Source organism: Corvus moneduloides, chromosome W, assembly GCF_009650955.1.
Source record: "Corvus moneduloides isolate bCorMon1 chromosome W, bCorMon1.pri, whole genome shotgun sequence".
NCBI lineage: Eukaryota > Metazoa > Chordata > Aves > Passeriformes > Corvidae > Corvus > Corvus moneduloides.
Genome location: NC_045510.1, coordinates 4,067,747 through 4,091,165, shown reverse-complemented (window position 1 = coordinate 4,091,165; position 23,419 = coordinate 4,067,747). Strand labels below are relative to the sequence as shown.

The 23,419-nt window shown below is 46.4% G+C and overlaps 1 protein-coding gene across 3 annotated transcripts in view; it reads left to right on the top strand.

Moving 5' to 3' along the window:
* The window catches only part of LOC116437462 (mothers against decapentaplegic homolog 7-like), a 45,149-nt gene extending 26,642 nt beyond the window's left edge, over positions 1-18,507 (top strand). For all 3 annotated transcript variants that reach the window (XM_032095104.1, XM_032095103.1, XM_032095102.1), the window contains one exon: positions 17,969-18,507. In XM_032095104.1, the coding sequence (XP_031950995.1) occupies positions 17,969-18,507 (539 nt within the window). The remainder of the gene's footprint in view (positions 1-17,968) is intronic.
* The last annotated feature ends 4,912 nt before the right edge of the window (positions 18,508-23,419 follow it).

Sequence of the window (23,419 nt, the reverse complement as noted above, 5' to 3'; positions counted from 1 at the left end):
CATCACTATGTTTGAACTGATGAATTTATTTTCTTTGTAAGCTAGGCTGAGACTTTTTAGCTCATGATAAGGAACAAACCCATAAGTCATACACAGTGGCCCATAGTTTTCCTGTTCTTTGTCACAGCCAGGCATAGAAAATGTATCCTGGGTGTCAAGACCATGAAGCCTTGGCTTACCTGAGATGTTGCACTAAGGTTTTTTTCTGGAGCAGCCAGTGTGGTTGGTGCTGGGTTTGCTGAACGGCAGTGCTGAGCCCCAAATCCCCTGGGATTTGTCCCCATGGGAGAATGCTGCTGGGTGTTGGTGAGACCCTAAATCCCCTGGGCTTTGTCCCTGTGGGAGGATGCTGCTGGGTCTTGGTAGTGCCACCCTGGCTGGCAGTGGCACAGTCCATGCCTGGGTCACATCTCAGCCGCTGCACCCAAAAGTGAGGTGGGATGAGCCACAAGGAGCTTTTTGGGTTGTTTTTTTTCTTTCTTAATCTGTATGCTGCCTACCTGCCCTGATTTATAGCCCAGAGCAAACCTCTGCTGGCTTCCATCTGCAAAAAGAGGGTGCCAGCTCTGCTGGAGTGTCAGGAGGGTTAATTAGTTAGTGAATGCAATATTCTCTATAATTGCTACACATTATTAATCCAGAGCAAAGTGAGAGGCGAGGGGAGGGATGTGTGCATGGTCAAGCTTGTGAACTCTATCCAAACACTGTGCATTCTGTCTGTCCATGCCTTGCTTGCTCCCTACCTGGGTAGGGGCTGATGCTGTTTGTCTATTGGTCCATCCCTGGGTGGTGACCCTGCCTGTACAACAGCATGCTTCACTGCCTGATCTTAGGAATAGGCATGATAGATTATAAAGGCAGACAAGTAATGATTAGCTTTTTCAGTCTGCATGCTGTCTCCAGTCTGGCACTGGGTGTTGTTATTTTCCCCCCTATGTAGGCCCTGGCCCTGCATCCACAGAGTATTAGGTTGTAAAGAAAGCCAGGAGGAATGAAGGGAAGGGAGGGAGGGGGAAGGGGGCAGCGGGGAGCCCTTTTCATCAGATCCAGGACTGGAATTTATTGGCAGGAATGCAGTAAATGCTCCAAATGCCAGCCCAGCTAAACAGTTTTCATAATTGTTACAGATCAGGGCACAACAAGCATGAAAAGGACTTTTGTTCCAACTCTGCTTTTACCATGTATTTACATCCCTGTGAGGGATGCTGCTCACAGGGAGCAGCATGGGCGGGGTGAACTTTTTTTGGTGTGGGAGGGAAGCATGTTTTTATGTCTGTTTTCAGTCTTTGGGGAGAATTCTTGATTGATGTACTGAGCAGAGAGACTTTTTTTGGTATTTGAATGAGAGCGGCAGCGATGCCATGTGTGTGCATGGAACGCATTTGGGGGGGAATCCTTACACACATCTGTGTATTAGGTGTGGGGTATGCCCAGCCCCTGCCCTGGAGGGATCTCTGCTGAGATAAGAGATTTCGTAATCGCCCAGCAGGGCTCCCTGGAAAGGCAACCACTTCTTTGGTCACCACGAGAAAAGACAGACCCACAATCCTTTAGGAGACCCTATGCAGATCCTTTGTAACCCATTGGTCCTCACCCATCCCCTGTATCCCTATAAAAGCAAGCCCTCTGCCCCTGTGGGACTCAGAGGGAGTTCTCGTCCCTGGCTTTCCCCTTCGCCGGAGTACAGACTGATAATAAAGCTACCTTCCGTGCGGAACCAGCCACACAAGCCTCTCATCTCTCTCTCTGGTCTGGTCTGGCCTGGAGGCTGCCCTGCAGAGCTGAGCTGAAATCACGAGCTGATAATCACTAAAGAGTTGACAGTCTCTGCATGGGCCCTCCTGGCCAGCAGCTGAGGGAAGACGCCGGGCCTCGGGAAGGCGATTCCTTTCGGGACCATCTCCCCAGACCGGTCACTTCTTCCTGGGTCAGAGCTACTGACCCCATCACCAGCTGTAATAATTAGGTATCAGTGTGTATTTTTGTTTAAAACCCAGTGGGAAAATTGAATCCACTCAAGCTGCCTCTTTTGCCCCGCCCCCTTCTGATAGTGGAGGAAACACGAGGAGAAATTATAAGATGGAATGACAATTTACTGAAAAATTGCAATAACAACAAAAATATTAATAAGAGTATGCAAAAGAGAGAGTGTTTTACCCACAAAAGGGTATTCACCACTGAACAAACAAAAATGCTTCTCGAAGACAGCACCCGGCGTGGTTTCCCAGACAAAGGCAAAATGGCGACTGGCCCTCCACTGGGCCACGTGATGTATGGGAAAACAAAAGTAGTATGTTGGGGAGGCTTGCGGCTTAACTTTCTTACCCCAGCCAAAAACAATGGAAGAAACAGGGACAAGACAAAACCTGGTGGGACCTGACAGGGCTCTGAAACAGGTCAGGGGACCCTTCTCCTGGGCCTGACTTTGCTGGAGCAGGACTGGAGTGCTTGGTGGTTCTGTCTGTGGCTTGGGCTCTGGCTGCAGCTATGGCAGCTGCTGCAGTTGCAGCGGCTGTGGCTTGGGGTCCACACGGCTTAGCTGGGCTGCGCTCCATGCTGCTGCTGCTCTCTCCCTATTCTTTTTCTTGGAGCGGTGTTTTGGGCTCACCAGTGCTGTCTTTCAGCACCAAACCAGAAAAAATGTGGCTTGGAGAAATGGGAAAGGGACTGCCAGTGGCAGAGAGGAGCTAGGTCCACGGGGCTGACCCCAAAACCTGAACACCCCTCCCTTGAGCCCAGAAAAAGATGATGACCCTTCTGCCCTGGCTTCCTCCTGCTGAAACCATGCCACCGCCATGATGTGCTAGAAACTCCACCCCTTTTCTCTATAACCATGACAATTTGGAAATCTTAGACTGCTCTGCTTCAGTTTTTATTAAGGTCTTAACAAGGTTTTTAACTTGCCACCCACACAGCTACATGTTGTCAGTGGAGAGCTGTGGCTTTCCTAGGGACTATATCCCTGCCTTCCCAAGGGCATCACTGGGTACTAGGCAACCTTGTGACAGTGGAGCTTTATTTTTCATTTCAAAAGCTTTTTAAAGTCTTCATCCTCTAAACCCGAGCTTGGTGTCTGCTTTGAGGGGAGCTGTGACCCAAGGGTTGGCGTGGCCCCTGGCTTCTTGTGGCTTCAGCATCAAAATAGGATTTCTGGGGATTTTCCACATGGATCTGCATGCCCTTGTGCCTATTGGTGTGGCCCAGGAATCTTAAAAATCCCTGTGGATGTTGGCAGCAAACCTCTGGAAGGGTCTCCCCTCTTGAATCATCCCTTTATCCTACCTGACTGCCATGTTGAGGCTTGGGGAAGGGATTCCTGTCCTACTGCTTTTTTGAAACAAGGGAAAAGTTTTCCCACACCTTTGAGGGGAATAGAAGGAGATGCAGATAAAGAAGGCTCTTTAAATGAAAACTTCAAAAATAATTAGACTGACTTGTCCGTTTCCCGCGCTTCACGTGTCGGAGGAAAATAACTTTAAGGGATGGGACTATGCAATTACGCGAATTTATTGTTTAAAATAACAAACGCATCAGTCGAGGCATGAGATTTTACAACACCTCCGAGTAATGGCAACTAGTCACAAGATTTAGGGTTACATCGTAATTTATAACTTTCTAATCCAATAGATACTTAAAACGACACTTTGTTTTAGATTAATGACCTATCACCTGTGGCACTTCTCACTGCAATGCAGCTATGTCTTGACCAATAACTTCTCATGTCACGTACACACAGTTGTCTCTCTTATACCATCTACATTCTTAACTTAAACTATATAAAATCACACTATTATATTTTAAAACCCTTCACCAAAACACCCAGTGTACAATTTTACTTATAATGATAGGAACACAAGTTTGTAATCCTTTTGCTTAAAGTCCACAAATCTCTGTCAATTAAGCCAGACCTAGTCTCTTCCAGGGTTGTAAATCAAAGCCTCCTTTAATTGCAGGAGTTTCTACTCCTCTGTCTCCCACACTGACTGTATACTAAACAACAGCAAAGAAGCCCATTTACTGTAAATATTATGAATGGATTTGGCTGGCTACTTTATCCCCACCCTTCCTCTAAGGCTTTTCTCTAGGCTGAGTCAAAATTTGTCCTTCAGACAGCATGGTACTCTATAATTTGCATGACTGATGGAGGCCCAAAGCCTGGTATGGAGGAAACTGGAGTCAGCCAGCTCCTCTAACTGCTGGAGACAGGCAGACAGGCATTTTTGGTGTGTGCCTGTGTATTTCCTGACTCACTTCGTGGCTCCAGCCTTACATGGCTTTTAAAGAAAATGGGCACAAAAAAAAAAGGTTCTTCTCAAGTTGATTTTAGCTGTGGTAATTGATTAATCACCACAATTAGACAGTAGCAGTGACTAATAAGATGTTTATGAATCAAATTTCTGGTTTGGTGCACTCCATTAAATCAATGGTTTCGCTTTGGTTCTTTCTTTACCGTCCTTTGATGCAGGGGACATCAATCACCCCATATTTTTCAAGCTTGGACATTCCTCCTGGGCCAGTGTAGTGGTTTTGTCCAAAATACTCATTACTGTTTACCTCCTGTGAGATAAGAATTAAGAGAAAAGCAAAGCAGGCACAAAACTTGAAAGAATATAAAGAAGTTTATTAACAGACCTAAAAGAAGAAAAAAAATCATACCACACCTTCAGAACACTTCTCCTCCCCCCTCCTTTCTCCCTTCTCCAAGTGACAATGTAAAAAGACAACCCTTGAGATGTTCAGTCTGTTTACCACTTCCATAATAACCTTGTTCAGTCCATTTAGGAAGAGGAGTCTCTCTTGCTCATGCTATGAAAACATTATCACAACGAGACAGCCGCCCGGGTTGGTTCTCTGCTCGCATGCGAGTCCCTTCCCACAACTTGCAGCTTTTCCCACAACTGCTTTCGGGGGTCCACTCTTGAAGTTTTTTGGGCTACAACTTTAAGGTTGAGCCGTTCAGAAACAAAAGTTCTCTTCACCCATCTCTGGGAGCATTTCATCTCTAAGAACAGAGGCCCTTCTCCTTCCCTGGGAGCAAAGGGTCTTCCTCATCTTCATCTTTAGGACTATCTCTGGGAGCATCTCTGGGAACTGAGGTTTTCTCCTTTCCCATTTGGAGCAAAAGTCCTCATCGCTTCCATCTCTCCCTGTTCAAACTTCTCATGAAATTACAGCTGTGTCAGCATCTGCCTATCTCAGTGCAGGTGCTTTTGCTCACAAGTACAAGTTGAACACTCCACCCCCCCCCATGCCTTCGTGAAATTACAGCGGGTACTCTGATATATCATAGCTTCACAACAGAATTTCAGCTTTAAGCATCTCCTCTTTCTCTTCCCTCAGGTTTTCAGCTCTTCACAGCACTAAAAGGGTTAATCTCACCTAGGCCTTGCGGCTGGAATTTCGCTTATCACTGCTGGTCACATGATTTCTGCAGGGCAGCTTCAGCTGAATCTTGGCCGAACTGGAGAAGGGGAGCCGAGCTGCTCCGGCTGCCCACAGCCCTGCTGTGGGGGGGGGAGGGTTCCGTGGGTGGAACAGGGCCCATTGGCTCCAGGATGGCCGTGGCCCGGCCTGGCCTGGCCTGAGCAGGGCCTGGGCCGGGCCCACTGGCCCCCGCACGGGGCCCGCAGCCACCTGTCCCAGCACCGGAAACGAGACAGAGCTGTGGGGGGGGTTGTCTATTCTTAAGTGTGTATCACAGAGGCGGTCACAACTTTAAGTGGCTTAAAGAATTGTCCATATTCAAACTGGCCAGCTGATAGGTTCTATCAGTTCCCAGAGGAAACTGTAAGCACCCCTTTGCAAGAACATCCCTTCCGGGACTATGCTTGCTAACCCATGACAGCCAGCCTTGGCATTTGCCATACTGGTGCCCAGTCACGAAGCTTTTCAGGTCTGTAACAACATGTTTGCAAGGACCCTTTCTCACTTTATTTTCTTGCTATTATTATCCTATCCCTAAATTAACCCTCAAACGTCAGGCCTGGGTTCCATGTTGGGAGAAGGTTGACTAAAGGTACCACCAAGTTGGGGTGGGAACTTGAGAGGATCAGTCATCTCTACCCACTGTCTAACCCAACCTTGTGTTTGTCCTGATTTCACAAGAGGGTTTCCCAGCTGTGGCGAAGGAGATGGAAGTTCTTGGTTGGATCACAAGGGGACTGAGCAGAGTGCTCCCAAGCTTGTAGGTTGCCGCTAACATGAGTCTGAACCAAAGAAACATCTCCCTAGAAATATCAGGAAATCCCAGACTCCTTTCCCTGTTGGCTTCTGCCACATTTTATCCCCTTTGTTCCCATCAGGCTTGCAAGGTTACAAATCCATTGGCAACATCTCGGCTTCTGGATATCAGTCTTTAGAAAATATTATCCAACTGAATTCTTGGGGGGAAATCAATTGGACATTTATTTTCATGCAAGGTTGACTGATTTTGCTAGGAGCAAAGAGCCATTTGAATGATTAGGTGGACAACTTGTTAAAAAATTTAAGAAATAATCTTAAGACTCTTTAGCCTGCATGACTACTGTCTATGATGAGTAATAAGAGCTGCCTAGTTAGACATAGACACAAATTTATGGTCTAGCCTGTCAATCTGCAGATTAAGGACTCCATAAGTACCTACTGACACAATGGGCTGTAATAGCTCCTAAAGAGATATTAGGGTTTATTGTGTCAATAGTCCACAGATTAAAGACTCCCTAAGTATATGTTGATGTGACTGACTGCCTCAGCTCTTTGAGGGCTCTTGTGTTGGTGTGGAAGGGCCCCATGGGCCACCTTGGGTGGTGGCATCCCTGCAGTAGGTAAGGGTTTATTTTCTCTGCAAACAACAGGAGCTTAACAAATGACCATCCCATCCTCTAAATTAGCTTTTCAGAAACCATCCCAGCCATCAAAAGCTGGGGGTGACACTGTCTAGCCCTTGTGTGTAGGGAGATATAAAAGGTTTGGGGCAAATATTTCTATGGGTGGTGTCTCTGGGATGCCACAAACTCTGTTAAAGGCACAAAGATCCTTTTCTGCAGCAGGATATATGCTTTAATTTTAATGTTTTTCCTTTGTTTTTTAAAGCATACCTGTAAATCTGTCTTTAAGGATTTTTCTTGGGGTTTTTTTTTTGTTTGTTCTCCCACCCAAATAGCCTGTAAATTATCTGAGAAACTAGAAAGGAAGTAAAATTTCCCTTTTTGTGCCTGTTTTTCCTTGTTTTGATGAGCTGTGTGGTTGCACATTGTTGGGGTTTTAGGAGTTCCCCTTCTGTTTTCTTTTTTTTTTTTCTCTTGAAGAATTTTCCCCATATATGTTGCCGGGGCAACAAATTGCTGGGTGCTTGGGAGAAACAAAAGACCTGGCCACAGAGGGAGGAGTCCAACGGGCTACTCTTTTTCACCTGGGCTTGTGGGCTGTGAGTTCTCGGCGTTTGGACAGGGAGAGAGGCTGGAAGGAATTCGTCAGCACGGCAGGCTTCTGCTTTTTCGGCTGCCTTCCTTCTACTGGATTCCCAAGCCCGCCTTTCCCTGCCATGCTCGGAGCCGGGCTGCGGCCGCCCTGCCCCCACCATTGCTTCGAGCCTTCGCTATTCTGTAGCCCTGCACACCCTGCCTGCTGAGACCTCCGGGGGGTTCCCACCACAGCTCCGGAGTTCGATACATCTCGTCTGCCACCCGGGATTTGTGCTCGACCCTGCTGTTCCAGCCTGCTGTTCCCGAGGGTCCAGCCGGACACCGGGATCGGCTGCCCAGGGGGTTTGTGAAGCCTTTGTTCCATCTCTTCCGTGGATCCCAAGCTGCCAGTGCTGCGTGCTCCCCGAGCTCGCTCCGAAGCGCCCCCTGCAGCCGCCGGGGAACCATCGCACCTGCCCTGCTCACCAGGAGCCGCCAGCGCCCCTGCCGGCTGCGAGCGGAACTGCACCCGAGGGGAAAGGGCCTGACAGCCGAGAAGGCTGGGACTGGGTTTGTGATTGTTTTGCTGTTACTGCCATAGTTATTGTTGTTTGTTTGCCTTGTTATACACACACACACACACATATATATATATATAATAGTAAAGAACTGTTATTCCTGTTCCTCATATCTTTGCCTGAAAGCCCCTTGATTTCAAAATTATAATAATTTGGAGGGAAGGGGGTTGCATTGTTTTTTTTTTTCATTTCAAGGGAGGCTCCTGCCTTCCTTGGCAGACACCTGTCTTTCAAACCAAGACACATCATGCTTGGTGTTTTCCTTGCCTTGATGTTCGCTTCTTGAGTAAAAGTTCAGGGAGGTGTTTTTCCTGAGATCCTGCAAAACCAGCACTTGCCAGTAACATGAGGGGCAAAACTGCAACTGGAGTGCCACAAACTGTCCTGAGAACAGTCCAGAAAAGCATGCAAAAACCCATAAAAAACTCTGGGGTTTGTGTCTCCATCTCTTCCATTTTAACAAGCAGGAGAAGATGGGAGTCATGGCTCTGCCTCAGGCTTGCAAATGCCGCTTAAGTTCAGCCAAGAGAGATTATTGGGCATGAGATGCGCTGAACTTGGTCTCAGCTTTGGTCCCAGTCAAATGACATGTCGTACTGACACTAGTCCAGCCAACTTTTTTTAAGCACAATGTGCTGATGGATAAAGGAGGAAGGACTATAGGTTCTTCTCTTCATCAGTGGTGCCCACAGTATTTATTTTCCAGCAGAGAGCTGCCTCCTGGGAACATAAGAAGGACATGGACCTGTTGGAGAAAGTCCAGAAGAGGCCATGAAGGTAATCAGAGGGCTGGAGCACCTCTCCTAAGAGGACAGGCTGAGAGAATTGGAGTTGTTCAGCCTGAAGAAGAGAAGGTGCCGGGGGGACTTTAGACCACCTTCCAGTACCTAAAGGGGCTACAAAGAGAGATGGAGAGGGACTTTTGACAAGGGCATGGAGTGACAGGACAAGGGGGAATGGATTCAAACTGACAGAGGGCAGGGTTAGATTAGATATTGGGAAGAAGTTCTTGATTTTGAGGGTGGTGAGGTACTGGCACAGGTTTCCCAGAGAGGTGATAGATGCCCCCATGCCGGAAGTGTTCAAGGCCGGGTTGGATGTGGCTTTGAGCAACCTGGTCTAGTGGAAGGTGTCCCTGCCCATGGCAGGGGGTTGGAACTAGATGATCTTTATGTTTCCTTCCAACCCAAACTATTCTAGGATTCTATGATCTCCTTGCTGCCCCAGGGCCTCCCATCTGGGTCCTGGCCCTTCTAGGAGAGGTCCATAAGACCAATCTGCTTTTGGTGCTATGATTTCTTGGTGGACATCTATAGTAATTTATCTGTTGCCTTTACCTGTTCATGTTGGATTATTGGTTGTGTGTGCAGTGTCACCTCCACAAGTGGCCAAGGTGAGGGTACCACAAAACCTGAACATCCTGATCTAGTGGAAGGTGTCCTTGCCCATGGCAGAGGGGTTGGACTAGATGGCCTTTAAAGGTCCCTTCCAACCCAAACCATTCAATGGTTCTATGAAAATTAGGAGACTTTTGTTAGTAGTTCAGGGTAGATGATATCATGGTGAGTGTTGCATCAGGGTTGATGTTTGGTGGGAAATCCAGCCCTAGGGATCACAGAGGAATGAAGGAGAGGAGACGGTGAGATGGTGAGAAGTTTAGGAAGAGCATGAGAAGATGCATTGAGTCAAAGGTGTGCTCTTAAAAAAAATCTATAAATGTATATATATATATATATATAAATTCATAGTTTGAAACACTTCTGCAATTGCATAATTTATTTTCTGTCTAATCCTAATATCATTGAGGAAAGATCCAATTACAGACATTTAAAAACCTTATCAGGAACACAGTTGTATTCCCATTTACAGTGACAAGTTGTTATTATTGCAGATATCAGTGGTGATTTAGATAGCTCTTGACTTGATTGTCTGGGAGTAGTCCCAGCAGGTGAGATAGCTCACTGTGTGCTAAACTTGATGTTTCCTCTCAAGGTTGTTGATTACAGGAAAACCTTTAGCTATGTCAAAACAAAAGCAAAACAAGAGACCCAGCCTACCTCCCCTTTACATTCTTGAACTTGGCACCAGGACAAGGCTGAGAGCTGAGAACTGGACAGAACCTGTGTTATTTTTTTTATTATTGTTATTTAAATTCAATTTTGATAAAATGTTTCGGTTTTTCCTGAATGAAAAAAAAAAAAAAAGAACTTTTTCTTCCCAAACTCCTAATAAAAGTGCTGGAGCTTGGAAAGAAAAAGTATAGATGACATGGTTTCATCATCTTAAAAGTGTTCATGTGTCAAGGAGAAAAGCCACTCCAGAATTTTCCTGCCACTTCCAATTGATGGGAGATGTGAGTCGTCCTGCCACAGCTTGGGAGAACCAAGCATGGAGCCATTACTGATAAATTTGGGTGTTTCCATGGTGTGAATCTCCAACATCCACCTTCATCTGGACTTTCTTGGTTTCAGCAGCTTTTAATTTTTTGCGGTTATTGCTTTGGTGTCCCATCCTCCAGGATTTCTGTATGGATGTAGCAGTTTCTGCAGCATCTCTGCCCAGAGCAGGATGATGCTCCAAGCCCACAGGCATCAGGTGCACGCTCAACGCTAGAGAAATCCTGGCTGTGGCCTTTTACTGAGCAATTTTGAGCAGGATTTGATGTTCGTGAGAGTTGAGGCAGGTGGTGGGAAGCCTCACAACCTCTTGTATTGGGTGATGTATTGGGAAGTAGCTGGTCAAGTCAGGTCAGCCCCTCAGGAAAATTCAGGAGGGTATAAAAAATATGGGGAAAAAAATGAATAATGTGGTTGTGCTGGGGCATCACTGGTGATGAACATCTGCACCAAATTTCCAAGCAATGTTGCCCCAACGACTTTGGGGGCATCAAGGTATTGCCTTGATTTCTTCCCTCTGTGCAGAACTGCGCTCTGCTCTGGATGTCTGTTCTCTGTAGACCCAACTATGAATGATCAATACAACTAATTCCCTAAATTCCTGAGAGCAGAGTCACTTTTCTTTCAGTCCCTTTCCCTTTTTTTTTTGTCCTCTCAAAATAAGCTTGCACAATATGCTGAGGGGAGCCTGCTGGAGCCCTGAGGGGGCTTTTGCAGGAACTCAGGGAAAAAAAGAGGGTGCATCACCTTTGGAAAAAGGGGCAGGTAACTCAGGAAATGTTAGTGTTTAAGGATGTCATTAGGTCATGCAGAAGGAAAATTAGAGAGACAAAAGCTCAATTAAAACTTAATCTGGCCTGTAAAGGATAATAAAAAGTGTTTTTATAAATACACTAATAACAAAAGGAGGGCCAAGGAAAATCTCCATTCTTTATTGGACGCAGGGGAATATAGTTACTAAAGATAAGGAAAAGGCTGAGGTACTTAACACCTTCTTTGCCTCAGTCTTCAACAGTAAGACCGGTTATCCTCAGGACAACCAGCCCCCTGAACTGGTAGACAGGGATGGGAAGCAGAATAGACCCCCTGCAATCCAGGAGGAAGCAGTTAGAGACCTGCATAGCCACTTAGATGCTCACAAGCCTACAGGACCAGATGGAATCCATCCTAGGGTGATGAGGGAGCTGGCAGAAGAGCTTGCCAAGCCACTCTCCACAATTTATCATCAGTCCTGGCTAACTGGGGAGGTCCCAGATGACTGGAAGCTGGCCAATGTGATGTCCATCCATAAGAAGGGCTGGAAGGAGCATCTGGGAAACTACAGGCCTGTCAGCCTGACCTCAGTGCCTAGCAAGGTTATGGAGCAGATCATCTTGAGTGTGATCACACAGCACTTACAGGATAACCAAGGGATCAGACCCAGCCAGCATGGATTTAGGAGGGGCAGGTCCTTCTTGACCAACCTGATCTCCTTTTATGACCAGGTGACCTGCCTGGTGGATGAAAGGAAGGCTGTGGATGTTGTCTACCTGGACTTCAGCCAAGCTGTCTCCCATAGCATATTCCTGAAAAAGCTGGCAGCCCTCAGCTTGGACAGGAGCACTCTTCACTAAGAACTGGCTAGACAGCCGAGCCCAGAGAGTGGTGGTGAATGGTGCCACATACAGTTGGCGGCCAGTCACTAGCAGTGGCCCCCAGGGATCAGTGTTGGGCCCAGTACAGTTTAATATCTTTATTGATGATCTGGATGAGGGGATCAAATCTACCATTAGCAAATTTGTGGATGACACCAAGTTGGAAGAGGGTCTCAATTTGCTGGAGGGTAGGAAAGCCCTGCAGAGGGACCTGGATAGATGGGCTGAGACCAACAGCATGAGGTTTAACAAGACCAAGCGCCATGTCCTACACTTCAGCCACAATAGTCCCATGCTGGGGACAGGCTGGGGGCAGAATGGCTGGAAAGTGGCCCAACGGAAAAGGACCTGGGAATGCTGGTTGACAGCTGGCTGAACATGAGACAGCGTGTGCCCAGGTAGTCAAGAAGGCAAATGGCCTCCTGGCTTGTATCAGAGATAGTGTGGCCAGCAGGACCAGGGGAGTGATTGTCCCCCTGTACTCAGCACTGGTGATGCTACACTTCGAGTGCTGTGTCCAGTTCTGGGGCCCTCACTACAAAAAAGGCATTGAGGTGCTCGAACATGTCCAGAGAGGGGCAACAAGGCTGGTGAAGAGTCTGGAGCACAAGTCCTATGACGAACAGCTGAGGGAGCTGGGGATGTTTGGTCTGGAGAAAAGGAGGCTCAGAGGGAACCTTATCGTTCTCTACAACTCCCTGAAAGGAGGTTGTAGCCAGGTGGGCGTCAGCCTCTTCTCCCAGGCAACTAGCAACCAGATGAGAGGACATAGCCTCAAGCTGTGCCAGGGGATTTTTAGGTTGAATATTATAAAGAAATTCTTCACAGTAAGGGTGATAGGTATGGGAATGGGCTGTCCAGGGAGGTGGTGGAGTCATCATCCTTGGAAGTGTTTAAGGAAAGACTGGACATGGCACTTAGTGCCATGGTCTAGTTGACATGGTGGTGTTTGGTTATAGGTTGGACTTGATGATCTCAGAGGTCTTTTCCAACCTAATTGATTCTGTGATTCTGTGAAACCATGGAAAATCCTAATAACCTAGTGATAGCAGCAAATGGAGGGATGCTTAATAATGAAATAATAGTGCAGATGTTTATAGCATTAAACATTATCATTGTTTGCTGGAATATGAGAACACTCCCAGTTTGCTGGGAGTTTTCCAGGCATTTAGAAAGGGATGTGTTTTCTCCAAGGAGCTCGTAAGAAACAATGCTTTTAACTCAAACAAGAATCCCAAAGCATTGGGTGACGTGGCTGCAGATTTCCTGGGATCTGGGTTTTTTGTGAGTTGGCAGCCGGCAGAGATGGGAGTTGGATAGTGGGTCAGTGCCATGACTCCAGGTTGCACAGGATGAACACACTGGGGTGTTTTGGGGCAAAATCCATCTATTTGCTTCATTTGCCCAGATCCATGCTCATTGCCACCAAAAAAGCCTTTTGGGGAAAAAAAATGTCCATCGCTGTAGGAAGCATCTCTGCATCATTTTTTTCCTCCTCTTCTGCCTCTGCTGCCCAAGTGATGCTACTGGCTTTTCCCACCTCTTTTCCCAGTGGATGCCAGAATCAGGAAGGCAGGTGGGAGCAGGGAGGCTCTGCTGGGGTCCCAACAACCATGAAAAGCAGCTTTGGTGGCAGCTGGCAGGGAGGCCTGAGACTACTTATCCAAGCTCAATCCTTATATTCTCATGTGTTTTGACTAGACATCCAGTCAACAGCCGAAGTCCACAAATGAAAGCGGTTCTGGCATATTTATACTGTGTGCTGGTATTGTCTCCTAAAAAAAAGTATCCCAGATTACCTAAGACTTGTCCTTGAGGTCTGGTCACCCCACATAGTTGAAAATCCTAGTGGGATTCATTCATGAACTTCCAGCCCTCCATAAAGGTCTCTTCATTCATTGCCAAGGCAGTTGGTTTTTTGTGGTTTGGGGTTTTGTTTGTTTTTTTAATGTTCTGGCAATTAAATAACTCTTTGTAAGCAGCAATGAGCTACTTGTTAAGTGGTCTTCACTAATGCAAGCACAAATATCAAGTGAAAAAGGCTTTCCCCCCCCCCCCCACTGCTTCCTGAAAGGGATGCTTTTATGTCCAAATAAATAAAAACCTATAAGAATTTCAGCATGTTCAATGTGTTGCTCCAAAATTCCCTCAACTGCTGTAAAACAAAACCCCAGAAGCTCTGAGCATCACTGGCAGGCAGTTGGCAGGAGGGGAATGATGGGTGGTCAAGATGAGGATGGATACAGGAGCATCCCCCCCATGGATTGAGGAGCATCCCTCCAAATTCCTCTATCTCCTGAGCATTCCCCTCCTTAATGGGTGGAGGAAACACTATCCTGGGGATGTTTCTTGCCCAACTGGGGGCACCCCATTTGGGTTAGGGGAGAGGTAATTTAAACCACCCACCTTATCCCCCTTCATTCCCTTGTGTAGTGCCAGGTTTCAGCAGGATATAAAATTATTGACAACAAAGTCTTGGGAGGCACTGAAAGGGGGAGGTGGAAGGACAAACTGGGGTGCACCTTGATGGATGCTGTCCCAGGGACCACCCCCCCACTGCTGGAACTCCCATCCCCACTTTCACCCAAAAGTGAGGGTCCCTATTTTGGGGCATACACAGCCAGGCCCATTTTTAGTAGCTGCCTCCAGCAACTGGAAAAATATTTTCCTCACTGGGATAGAAATGAGGAAATTAAAAGTGTGTGGCTGGGTTTTGTTTTTTTCTCTTAAAAGCACAGTGAAGGGCTTGAAGCACAACTCAGAGACAGGAGAAAAATGCCTGCACTGGGGAAATGGGCTAATTAATAACAAAAAATTAAGAAAACAGGGCAGCCAACATGTCACTGCCATTGCTTATGCTGGGCAGAGGGGTTTGGGGGTCCACAGAAAGAGCTTTGGGGTGCTGGGTCACCCACTATTCCCATTCCCATATTTGCTCCCATGCTGCAGGGGATTATTTTGGTAGCACTTACTCTCATACCAAGCTTGATTTTTTTTTTAAATGCAATTATACAGATTAATAGTTCCCAGGTCTTAACATGATGTCATAGGTTAGCAAGCATAGTCCCGGAAGAGATGTCCTTGCTAAGGGGTGCTTACAGTTTCCTCTGGGAACTGATAGAACCTATCAGCTGGCCAGTTTGAATATGGACAATTCTCTAAGCCACTTAAAGTTGTGATCACCTCTGTGATCCACATTTAAGAATAGGCAAACTCCCCATCCAAGCTCTCTCTCGTTTCTGGTGCTGGGACAGGTGGCTGCGGGCCCTGTGTGGGGGCCAGTGGGCCCGGCCAGGCCCTGCTTGGGCCAGGCCGGGCTGGGCCACAGCCATCCTGGAGCCAATGGACCTGTTCCAGCCGTGGAACCCCCCCCACTGCCGTGCCGTGGGCAGCCGGAGCGGCTCAGCTCTCCCCCCTCTCCACTTCGATAAGAAAAATTCAACATTCCAGCTGCAAAGCTGCAAGGCCGAGGTGAGATTAACCCTTTTACTGCTGTGAAGAGCTGAAAACCTGAGGGAAGAGAGAGAGGAGATGCTTAAAGCTGAAATTCTGTTGTGAAGCTATGATATATCAGAGTATCCTGTTGTAATTTCATGAAGATATGGGGGGTGGAGTGTTCAACTCATAAGCAAAAGCACCTGCGCTGAGATAGGCAGATGCTGACGCAGCTGTAATTTCATGAGAAGTTTGGTCAGGGAGAGATGAACCAGATGAGGACTTTTGCTCCAAATGGGAAAGGAGAAAACCTCAGTCCCTACAGATGCTCCCAGAGATAGTCCTAACGATGAAGATGATGAAGACCCTTTGCTCCCAGGGAAGGAGGAGGGCCTCTGTTTTTGTTTCTGAACGGCTCAACCTTAAAATTGTACCCCAAAAACTTCAAGAGTGGACCCTCGAAAGCAGTTGCGGGAAAAGCTGCAAGTCGGAGGAAGGGACTCACATGCAGGCAGAGAGACTCCCTAAATGGACTGAACAATATTTGGAAGTGGGTGGCTGTCTCGTTGTGATACTGTTTTCATAGCATGAGCAAGAAGAGACTTCTCTTTCTAAATGGACTGAACAAGGTTATTATGGAAATGGTAAAGGACTGAACATCTTAAGGGTTGTCTTTTTACATTGTTAGTGGGAGAAGGGAGGGAGGTGGGGGGAGGAGGAGCATTCTGAAGGTGGTATAATTTTTTTTTCCCCTTCTTTTAGGTCTGTTAATAAACTTTTTTATATTCTTTTAAGTTTGGTGCCTGCTTTGCATTTCTCCTAATTCTTATCTCACAGAAGATAAACAGTAATGAGTATTTTAGACCAAACCACTACACATGACTACCAAGGCTGGAAGGAATTACCTGCTGAGCTGTGCCAGGCTGCTAGGGATCCTCCATCAGGAAAAGGGGCCTTTTCACATTTCTCAGCCCTCCCCCCTTTGCTTTTTCCTCCTACAATGTATCCCTGCTGCTTGCACAGGATAGCTATGCCCAAGGAAGTAAAAAATAAGGTTACATGAATTAATTTCTGGGGGGGGGGGTTAGGCCATTTTTGTTAACAAGTGTGAGATTTTCGATTCCCACCATCTCTCAGTGCCTCCCACAAGTTGGGGCATCATCCAATGTCTCCATCCTCTCAATCACCCAGTGTTGCAGTGGGGTCTCCTGAAACATGTATCGGACAGCGAGGCCCGTGGAAAAGAAATAGGGACCGATTCTTGATAGATGTTTTTCAGAGATCTTTATTCTCCAGCCACATGGCTGGGGTCCAGCCCAAGAACCCTTAATCACGGGACCAGCAGGGTCCTTCCCCGCGCAGGGGAACCCAAAGCAACCAATGGGGAACGAGGTTGACCAGGGAGTAGGAAAACCCCGTGCCTCTACCCCAGGGTCCCCTCCCCCCAGACCCCACGCCAGGGGGGAGGAACCCCAACAACCCAGGCTCTGCCTATGGGCAGGGAAAAGCCCTGTGAACTAAAGTAGGTCAGTCCTTGTGATGCCTTGTCCTGATCTTAAAATCAAGAGTCCAACACAGTTAGAAGGGGAAAAGGGATTTTACCTTGGTATTTATTTTAACGATCCTTAGGTGCACACATCCAGGTCAAATGCACCAAAATGCACACCGCAATGCACACTCAAAAGATCTGGTATAACATTATAGGTTTTACTGATTAGCATATCTATCAAAAATTCCCCAATGAGAGGCTTGAATGAGCCCCCCTCCCCAAGGAACCTTCCCCTGCATGGTTCTATCTTAGTTTACAGAATGTGTTCTGGAGAGGACCTTGGGGTCTGGGGCACACTATCCTATACCTGCGAAGCTTCTAAAATGTTTAGTCTCTCAGCTTGACAAACAAGTCCAAGAATGTAGGCAAAAAGCACTAAGAATACAGAAGTTGTAAAAAAGATATAACAGGGGTATAAAAGAAAAGGCAAAAATCTTCATGGCATCACTTGACCCCTCTGATCCCATGGGGTGACCTTCAGTGTGGTTTTCTCAGCAGCACCTCATTTTTTCTCAGCATCTGTGTCCAGTAGATAGTTATTTATGGAAATGGATCCATTTTCTAGCAGGTGAAAATAAGGACATTTAGGGTGTTTGGTCTTGGTAAATGCAGCTGGCTGGAGCATCTCACCTCTCCTATTGCCACTGAAGGTGATCCTAGTGATGGTTTGAGTGAGGGTGACTGCACCATGGATGCTGCTGGTGGGTCTCAAGCCACTTTTGAAGGTGGACCTGGTGATTTAGGACCCATAACTCTAATTAGAATTAGGCGCTGAAATAGCACAGGAATTCCCCAAATCTGGGTCAACTTAAATGGTCCTAATAACATTGATTTTGGAAATGGTAGATGTGCCATGGGCATTGGTATGTGCATGGAGAGCATCATAAACACATTGGCAGACAATGACCTGCCAGCATTGTGCCACTTTTGGGTCGTATTACCCCCTCTGGTGATAAATTTCTCTTTTTCTTCCTTTTTTTCTCCCATTCTGTAGATTTTCAAGTTCTTCAGCAGCCAGGGGATTGGTCAAACTGGTGCGTGGTGGCATACTGGGAAGAGAAGACACGCGTGGGTCGGCTGTACTCTGTCCAAGAGCCCTCCCTGGATATCTTCTATGATCTGCCTCAGGGGAATGGTTTCTGCCTTGGACAGCTCAACTCAGACAACAAAAGCCAACTGGTGCAGAAGGTCCGCAGCAAGATTGGCTATGGCATCCAGCTCTCCAAGGAAGTGGACGGTGTGTGGGTGTACAACCGCAGCAGTTACCCCATCTTCATCAAGTCGGCCACACTGGACAGCCCCGACTCCAGGATGTTGCTGGTTCACAAAGTGTTTCCAGGTTTTTCCATCAAGGCTTTTGACTACGAGAAGGCATACAGCTTGCAGAGACCCAATGACCATGAGTTCATGCAGCAGCCATGGACCGGATTTACTGTTCAGATCAGCTTTGTGAAAGGCTGGGGCCAATGCTACACTAGACAGTTCATCAGCAGTTGCCCATGCTGGTTGGAGGTTATTTTTAATAACCAATGACTCAAGACAGAGTGGACTCATGGCATTTATATTACTTTGCTGCTATTATTTCCTTCTGAGTACTTGTTCTTCATGCAAACTTTTTGGTTTTGTTTTGTTTAGTTTGTATGTCCCCCCCTCTTTGTTTTGAGAAAAACCTTTGGAAAGATTTTTTTGTGCTTTGGGGTAGTTTGACAAATCTATTTTTTAAAAGTGTAAATGACCAATAACTCAGAAGGGTGAGAAAAGGGTGTGGGAGAGGGTGGGTGGATGTGTGGATTGCATATGATAATTATTCCATGCCTCTGAAAGGATTATCCTATGTGATCAATGGATTCGGAAGCCACTTGCTATATGCTACAGTTCCTTCTCTTGGATAAAACAACAAGATACTTGTATTTTTTATGCATCACCTTCCCACCCCTGGTGACGGTGACACCGAGACCCTTTCCCCAGCAGTGCTAACCCCACATTGCTGCCAAAGGATGGTGCAAAATCTTCCCAACCAGGTCTTTGCCCACCCTTTTTAATTTTTATTTTATTTTTCTTGTTGCTGAGTTGACATCTTGTCACTGTGTTCAATCTTCCACTGCTTTTTTTATTTTTTTATGGTCATGAATGGATGCAAGGGGAGAAAACAACAGCAGAGAAACCACTTGCATGGACCATGCTTTATAATTTGAGATAAGATGTAAAGCAACAGAAGCCTAAGCCTAAAAAATACAAAACAAAGCAAAACCAACAAAACAAATTAAAAACAAATGGGAAAACAAAAGGAAAAGTGTTCGCAATAGTTGGTCTGTTGTAACTTCTTAGATCAGGTTATCCCAGTACCATCCAATTTGAAAATGCAGTTGTGCTTTCACTTCTTCTTGAATTCATACACAAGTATGATACTTCTACACTGTTCTTAGCTCAATGAGCATGTTTAGACCTTAACATAAGCTATTTTTCTAAATATAAAGGTTTAAATGAACAAGAGACCATTTTCATTGGAACTTTAGCATTGTAGTGCTTTGGAAATACACACAAAAAAAGAACTCCTTAAAACCCCCTGAGATTTATTAAAGAAAAAAAATGCATTTTATGTTATATATAAATATATTATTACTTGTAAATATAAAGACATTTTATAAGCACCATTATTTATGTATTGTGCAATGTGTATAAATGAGGAAAAAAAAAGAAATATGCACTTTGCTTTAATATAAATGCAAATAACAAATGCCAATTTAAAAAAAACCCATGAGATTGCTGTTTTTTTCTATGGGTGTTATCATCCAGATGAATGGTTTTTTCTAAAGGAGTTTATGGTCCATTAAAAAATAAAAATGTACACTTGATCTCAGGCTGTGCCAAGTGTCTTTTTTAGTGTCAGGGATGAGGCAGGCAGGAGAGATGCTCCTCTAAGTGGGTACCACATGGGGTTGGTGGGGGGGGGCACCCACCCCAGTCCTCTGTGAAACCATTCTGGTGTGGGTAGCACCCAGATAGGGTCATCCTGAGCTTTGGTCTCCATTGGGCTAGTGTGTATGTGGCTTTGGGGTCCTTGGCATCGTTGCATCCCATCAACCCAAGTTTGGAGGGGCTGGCTGCCCAAAATCTGCTGGGGTTATTTTTGTTATTACTCCTGTTTCTCATAATTTTAACTTGAAAGAACACCCATGCTATGGACCCAGCTCCCATTTGGCCCTGTCCCAGTCCCTGAAGTACTCGGGGAGGCCAGGCTTTTGCTCTGTGCTGGGACATGGGTGGTCCATGCCACCAGGCAAAGAGGAAAATTTGAGAAGAGGGGAAAGCCAGTCTTCTAGGTTTTCCTCAACTAATTCCTGCCCCCTTCATCTCCCATGCCACTGGAAATAAAGATTGTTTTTCCTTTTGCCCCCCTTGGCCTGCCTTCAGGCGTTCACTGCTCTACATCCCGCTTGCACATGGCCTCTGTCAGGGAGAAGGTCCTTACAGCTGTTGTGGAGAGGGATCTTGAGTGGAAACCACCAGAGTCCTGGAGACTGATGGATTTTGAGAAGTAGATGGTCCAGATGGGCTTGTAAGCTCCCTCCCTGCCAAAGCACCTGCACCCCAGGAATGAGACTTCAGCCTCTGCTCTCCTTCATGTGGTGGATGGACATAGCAGTAGATCAGGCTTTGTAAGCATCTGGACCAGGTTTGCTCAATGCTGTGCTTTGCTGTTCAACGGAGATGTGCCCAACCCAGAGGATTTTACCAAGATGCAGTGTTTGATTTGCTCTGAATGTGTTGAGCTTTTGATGGAATACCCTTCCTTTTCGGATGAGGGTGAAAGAGCAGAGGAGGCTGCTGTCCTGCTAAATTTTTTTATTTCATAGTCTCGTAGTTTTCCAAAGGTAGAGTTCGAAGGGGATACATGATAGGGTGTCTCGGTTTTGAAAGACAGGTGTCTGCTAAGGAAGGCAGAAGCCCCCCTTGATATGGCAGATATAACCCCTTTTCCCTCTTTGTTATTATATTTTGAAATCAAGGGCCTTTAGGCAAAGATGTGGGAAATAGGAATAACAGTTCTTTACTATATATATATATATATGTATATAACCAGTCAAACAAAACAACAACAACTATGGCAGTAACAGCAAACAGAAACCCAGTCCCAGCCTTCTTGGCTGTCAGGCTATTTCCCCTCGGGTGCAGTTCTGCTCGCAGCCGGCAGGGGCGCTGGCGGCTTCCGGTGAGCAGGGCAGGTGCGATGGTTCCCCCGCGGCTGCAGGGGGCGCTCCGGAGCGAGCTCGGGGAACACGCGGCACTGGTGCCCCGGGGATCCCGGGGAAGGATGGAACAAAGGCTTCACAAACCGCTGGGCAGCCGATCCCGGACCCTCGGGAACAGCAGGCTGGAACGGCAGGCTGGAACGGCAGGCTAGAGCGGCAGGCTGGAGCGGCAGGCACAAACAGAAATCCCGGGTGGCAGACGAGATGTATCCAAAAGGGGAATCTCCCGGGGGTCCACGCAGGCAGGGAGAGCACGGCTACAACGCAGCGAAAGCTCGAAGCAGCAGCGGGGCAGGGCGGCCACAGCCTGGCCTCCAGCAGGGCAGGAAAAGCGGCTTTTGGGGTCCCGGTGTTGTTTCCAGCAGAAAGAAAGAACGGCCGAAAGAAAGAAGCAGCAGCTCCTTTCTCTGCAGCTCCTCTCTCCGGATGCTCAGAGCGAACTGACCCCACACCCAGGTGTGGACAAAGGAGTAGCCAGGCCCGCCCCACCCCCCTTTTTGTCTTTCTTAAGTACAGCTATTTGTCCCCTAGCAACATGCATATGGGAGAAAATTCCTTTGACAGGAAAAAAACTAAAACTAAACTAAAACCCCAACATAGGGCCAAGCAGTAGCAGCAGTAGCAGCAGTAGCAGTAGGCAAACAGCAAGTAGAAAACAGCTGCTTCTTCTAATTCTAATTAATTTTTTTCTTACAGAAGTGTGGATTATATTTGTTAATTGACCAGTGTTCCGGTTTGGCCAAATTTAGAAATATATCCTCTGAGAGAAGGCACAACCACCCCTCCCCCCACCAGGTTCGGGAAAAAATAAATTTTCCTCGAAGGAAAGTGAAGAAGATAAAACTATTTATTTAACAAACATATGGGAAGGAAAATAATGTTAGATGGTAAAATCTTTCGCTGTAGAGGAAAAAAACCTGGGAAAGTGTTTGAGTGTCCTCCCTTTGGTCTCCTCGGAGCTGGGGCTTGGGCCGGGGCCAGGCCCTCTGTCCCCGGTGGAAAGTCCTCCCGATGTGCTCTGATGTTACAGCAATCAAGCAGTCCAGTAGAAAAGGGGAAAAATCCGGAATTCCAGAGAAGGAAATCCAAAGTCCAACTCTCAGTCTCTCTCCGGAGAACAAGAAACTGAAAACAACTGGCCAAAAACTGACTGGAAAGCAGCAAGCCGGGTGCTTCCTCGCTCCCCTGCCCCAGCTGGGGGGAAAAACACCTGCTATCTTTATATGACCTTGAACGAGCTGCAAACTGCTTTGAGAAAGTTTTGCTCAGTTTTTTTCCTCTTCCCCCTCTCAGGCTCAGTTTAGAGGCATAGAAAGGCACAAAAATTAATTTCTGGGCATAGGCAGCGATATGGGATACACATCATAACGTCACCCCAAGACAACCAGTAAGATTAACACACGATTCTAGTTTTTCTTTTCTTAACCTATCCTGGTCTAATTCTAATAGTCGTAAATCTTATGCAAGTATTACATAGGTATTACACAGATTTGCGTATACAGTTTCTATCAGTTCTTATTGCTTATGTGAACACTCTATCTAAAAAATGTGAACAGTATCGTTCTATCTATATTTTGTCTGAAGTAAAGAAATTCTGTGAAAAGGTAATGATGCCTTAATTTAACTTTTGTATTTTTCAAATTCCATACTGCTTAGTGTGTAACTCTGAAAGTTTCTTGCAGCCTGTTAATTTCTGCTCTTGTGCTAGGTAGACATAACAAAGCCTCTCTGGGTCTGCTCTTCAAGGACACCAAGACTGTCCTAGGCCCAAAAGTATAAACCAAAGAGCCGCTAAGGGGGGGGTAAGCTGAGGGGAAAACTGAAGCTTTAATTGGAGAATTAACCCTGCTATGCAAATGAACCAAACCTATAAAAGAGTGAAGAACTCATGACCTGTGGTCCATCTTGGGGTCCATCTTGGCAATATCCTCTGGCCCTAGGGGGTACCTTTGAAGGCCTTTCAAATAAATACCTACTTTTATTCCCTTACTCCTGTCTAGTCTCTGTTTCTATGAGGCCTCTTAAGGCATCAGTAACACTGCTGCAATAAAAACTATGTTTAAGGTCTCTGCTGCAGCTTTTCAAAGTTTAAAGCACAGCATATATTTCTACTAAAAGTTAAAAATCTATATTTCTATTTCATTTTGGTGTGACTTCATGTATCTCAGCTTATCCAAAGGTTTTCATTCAAC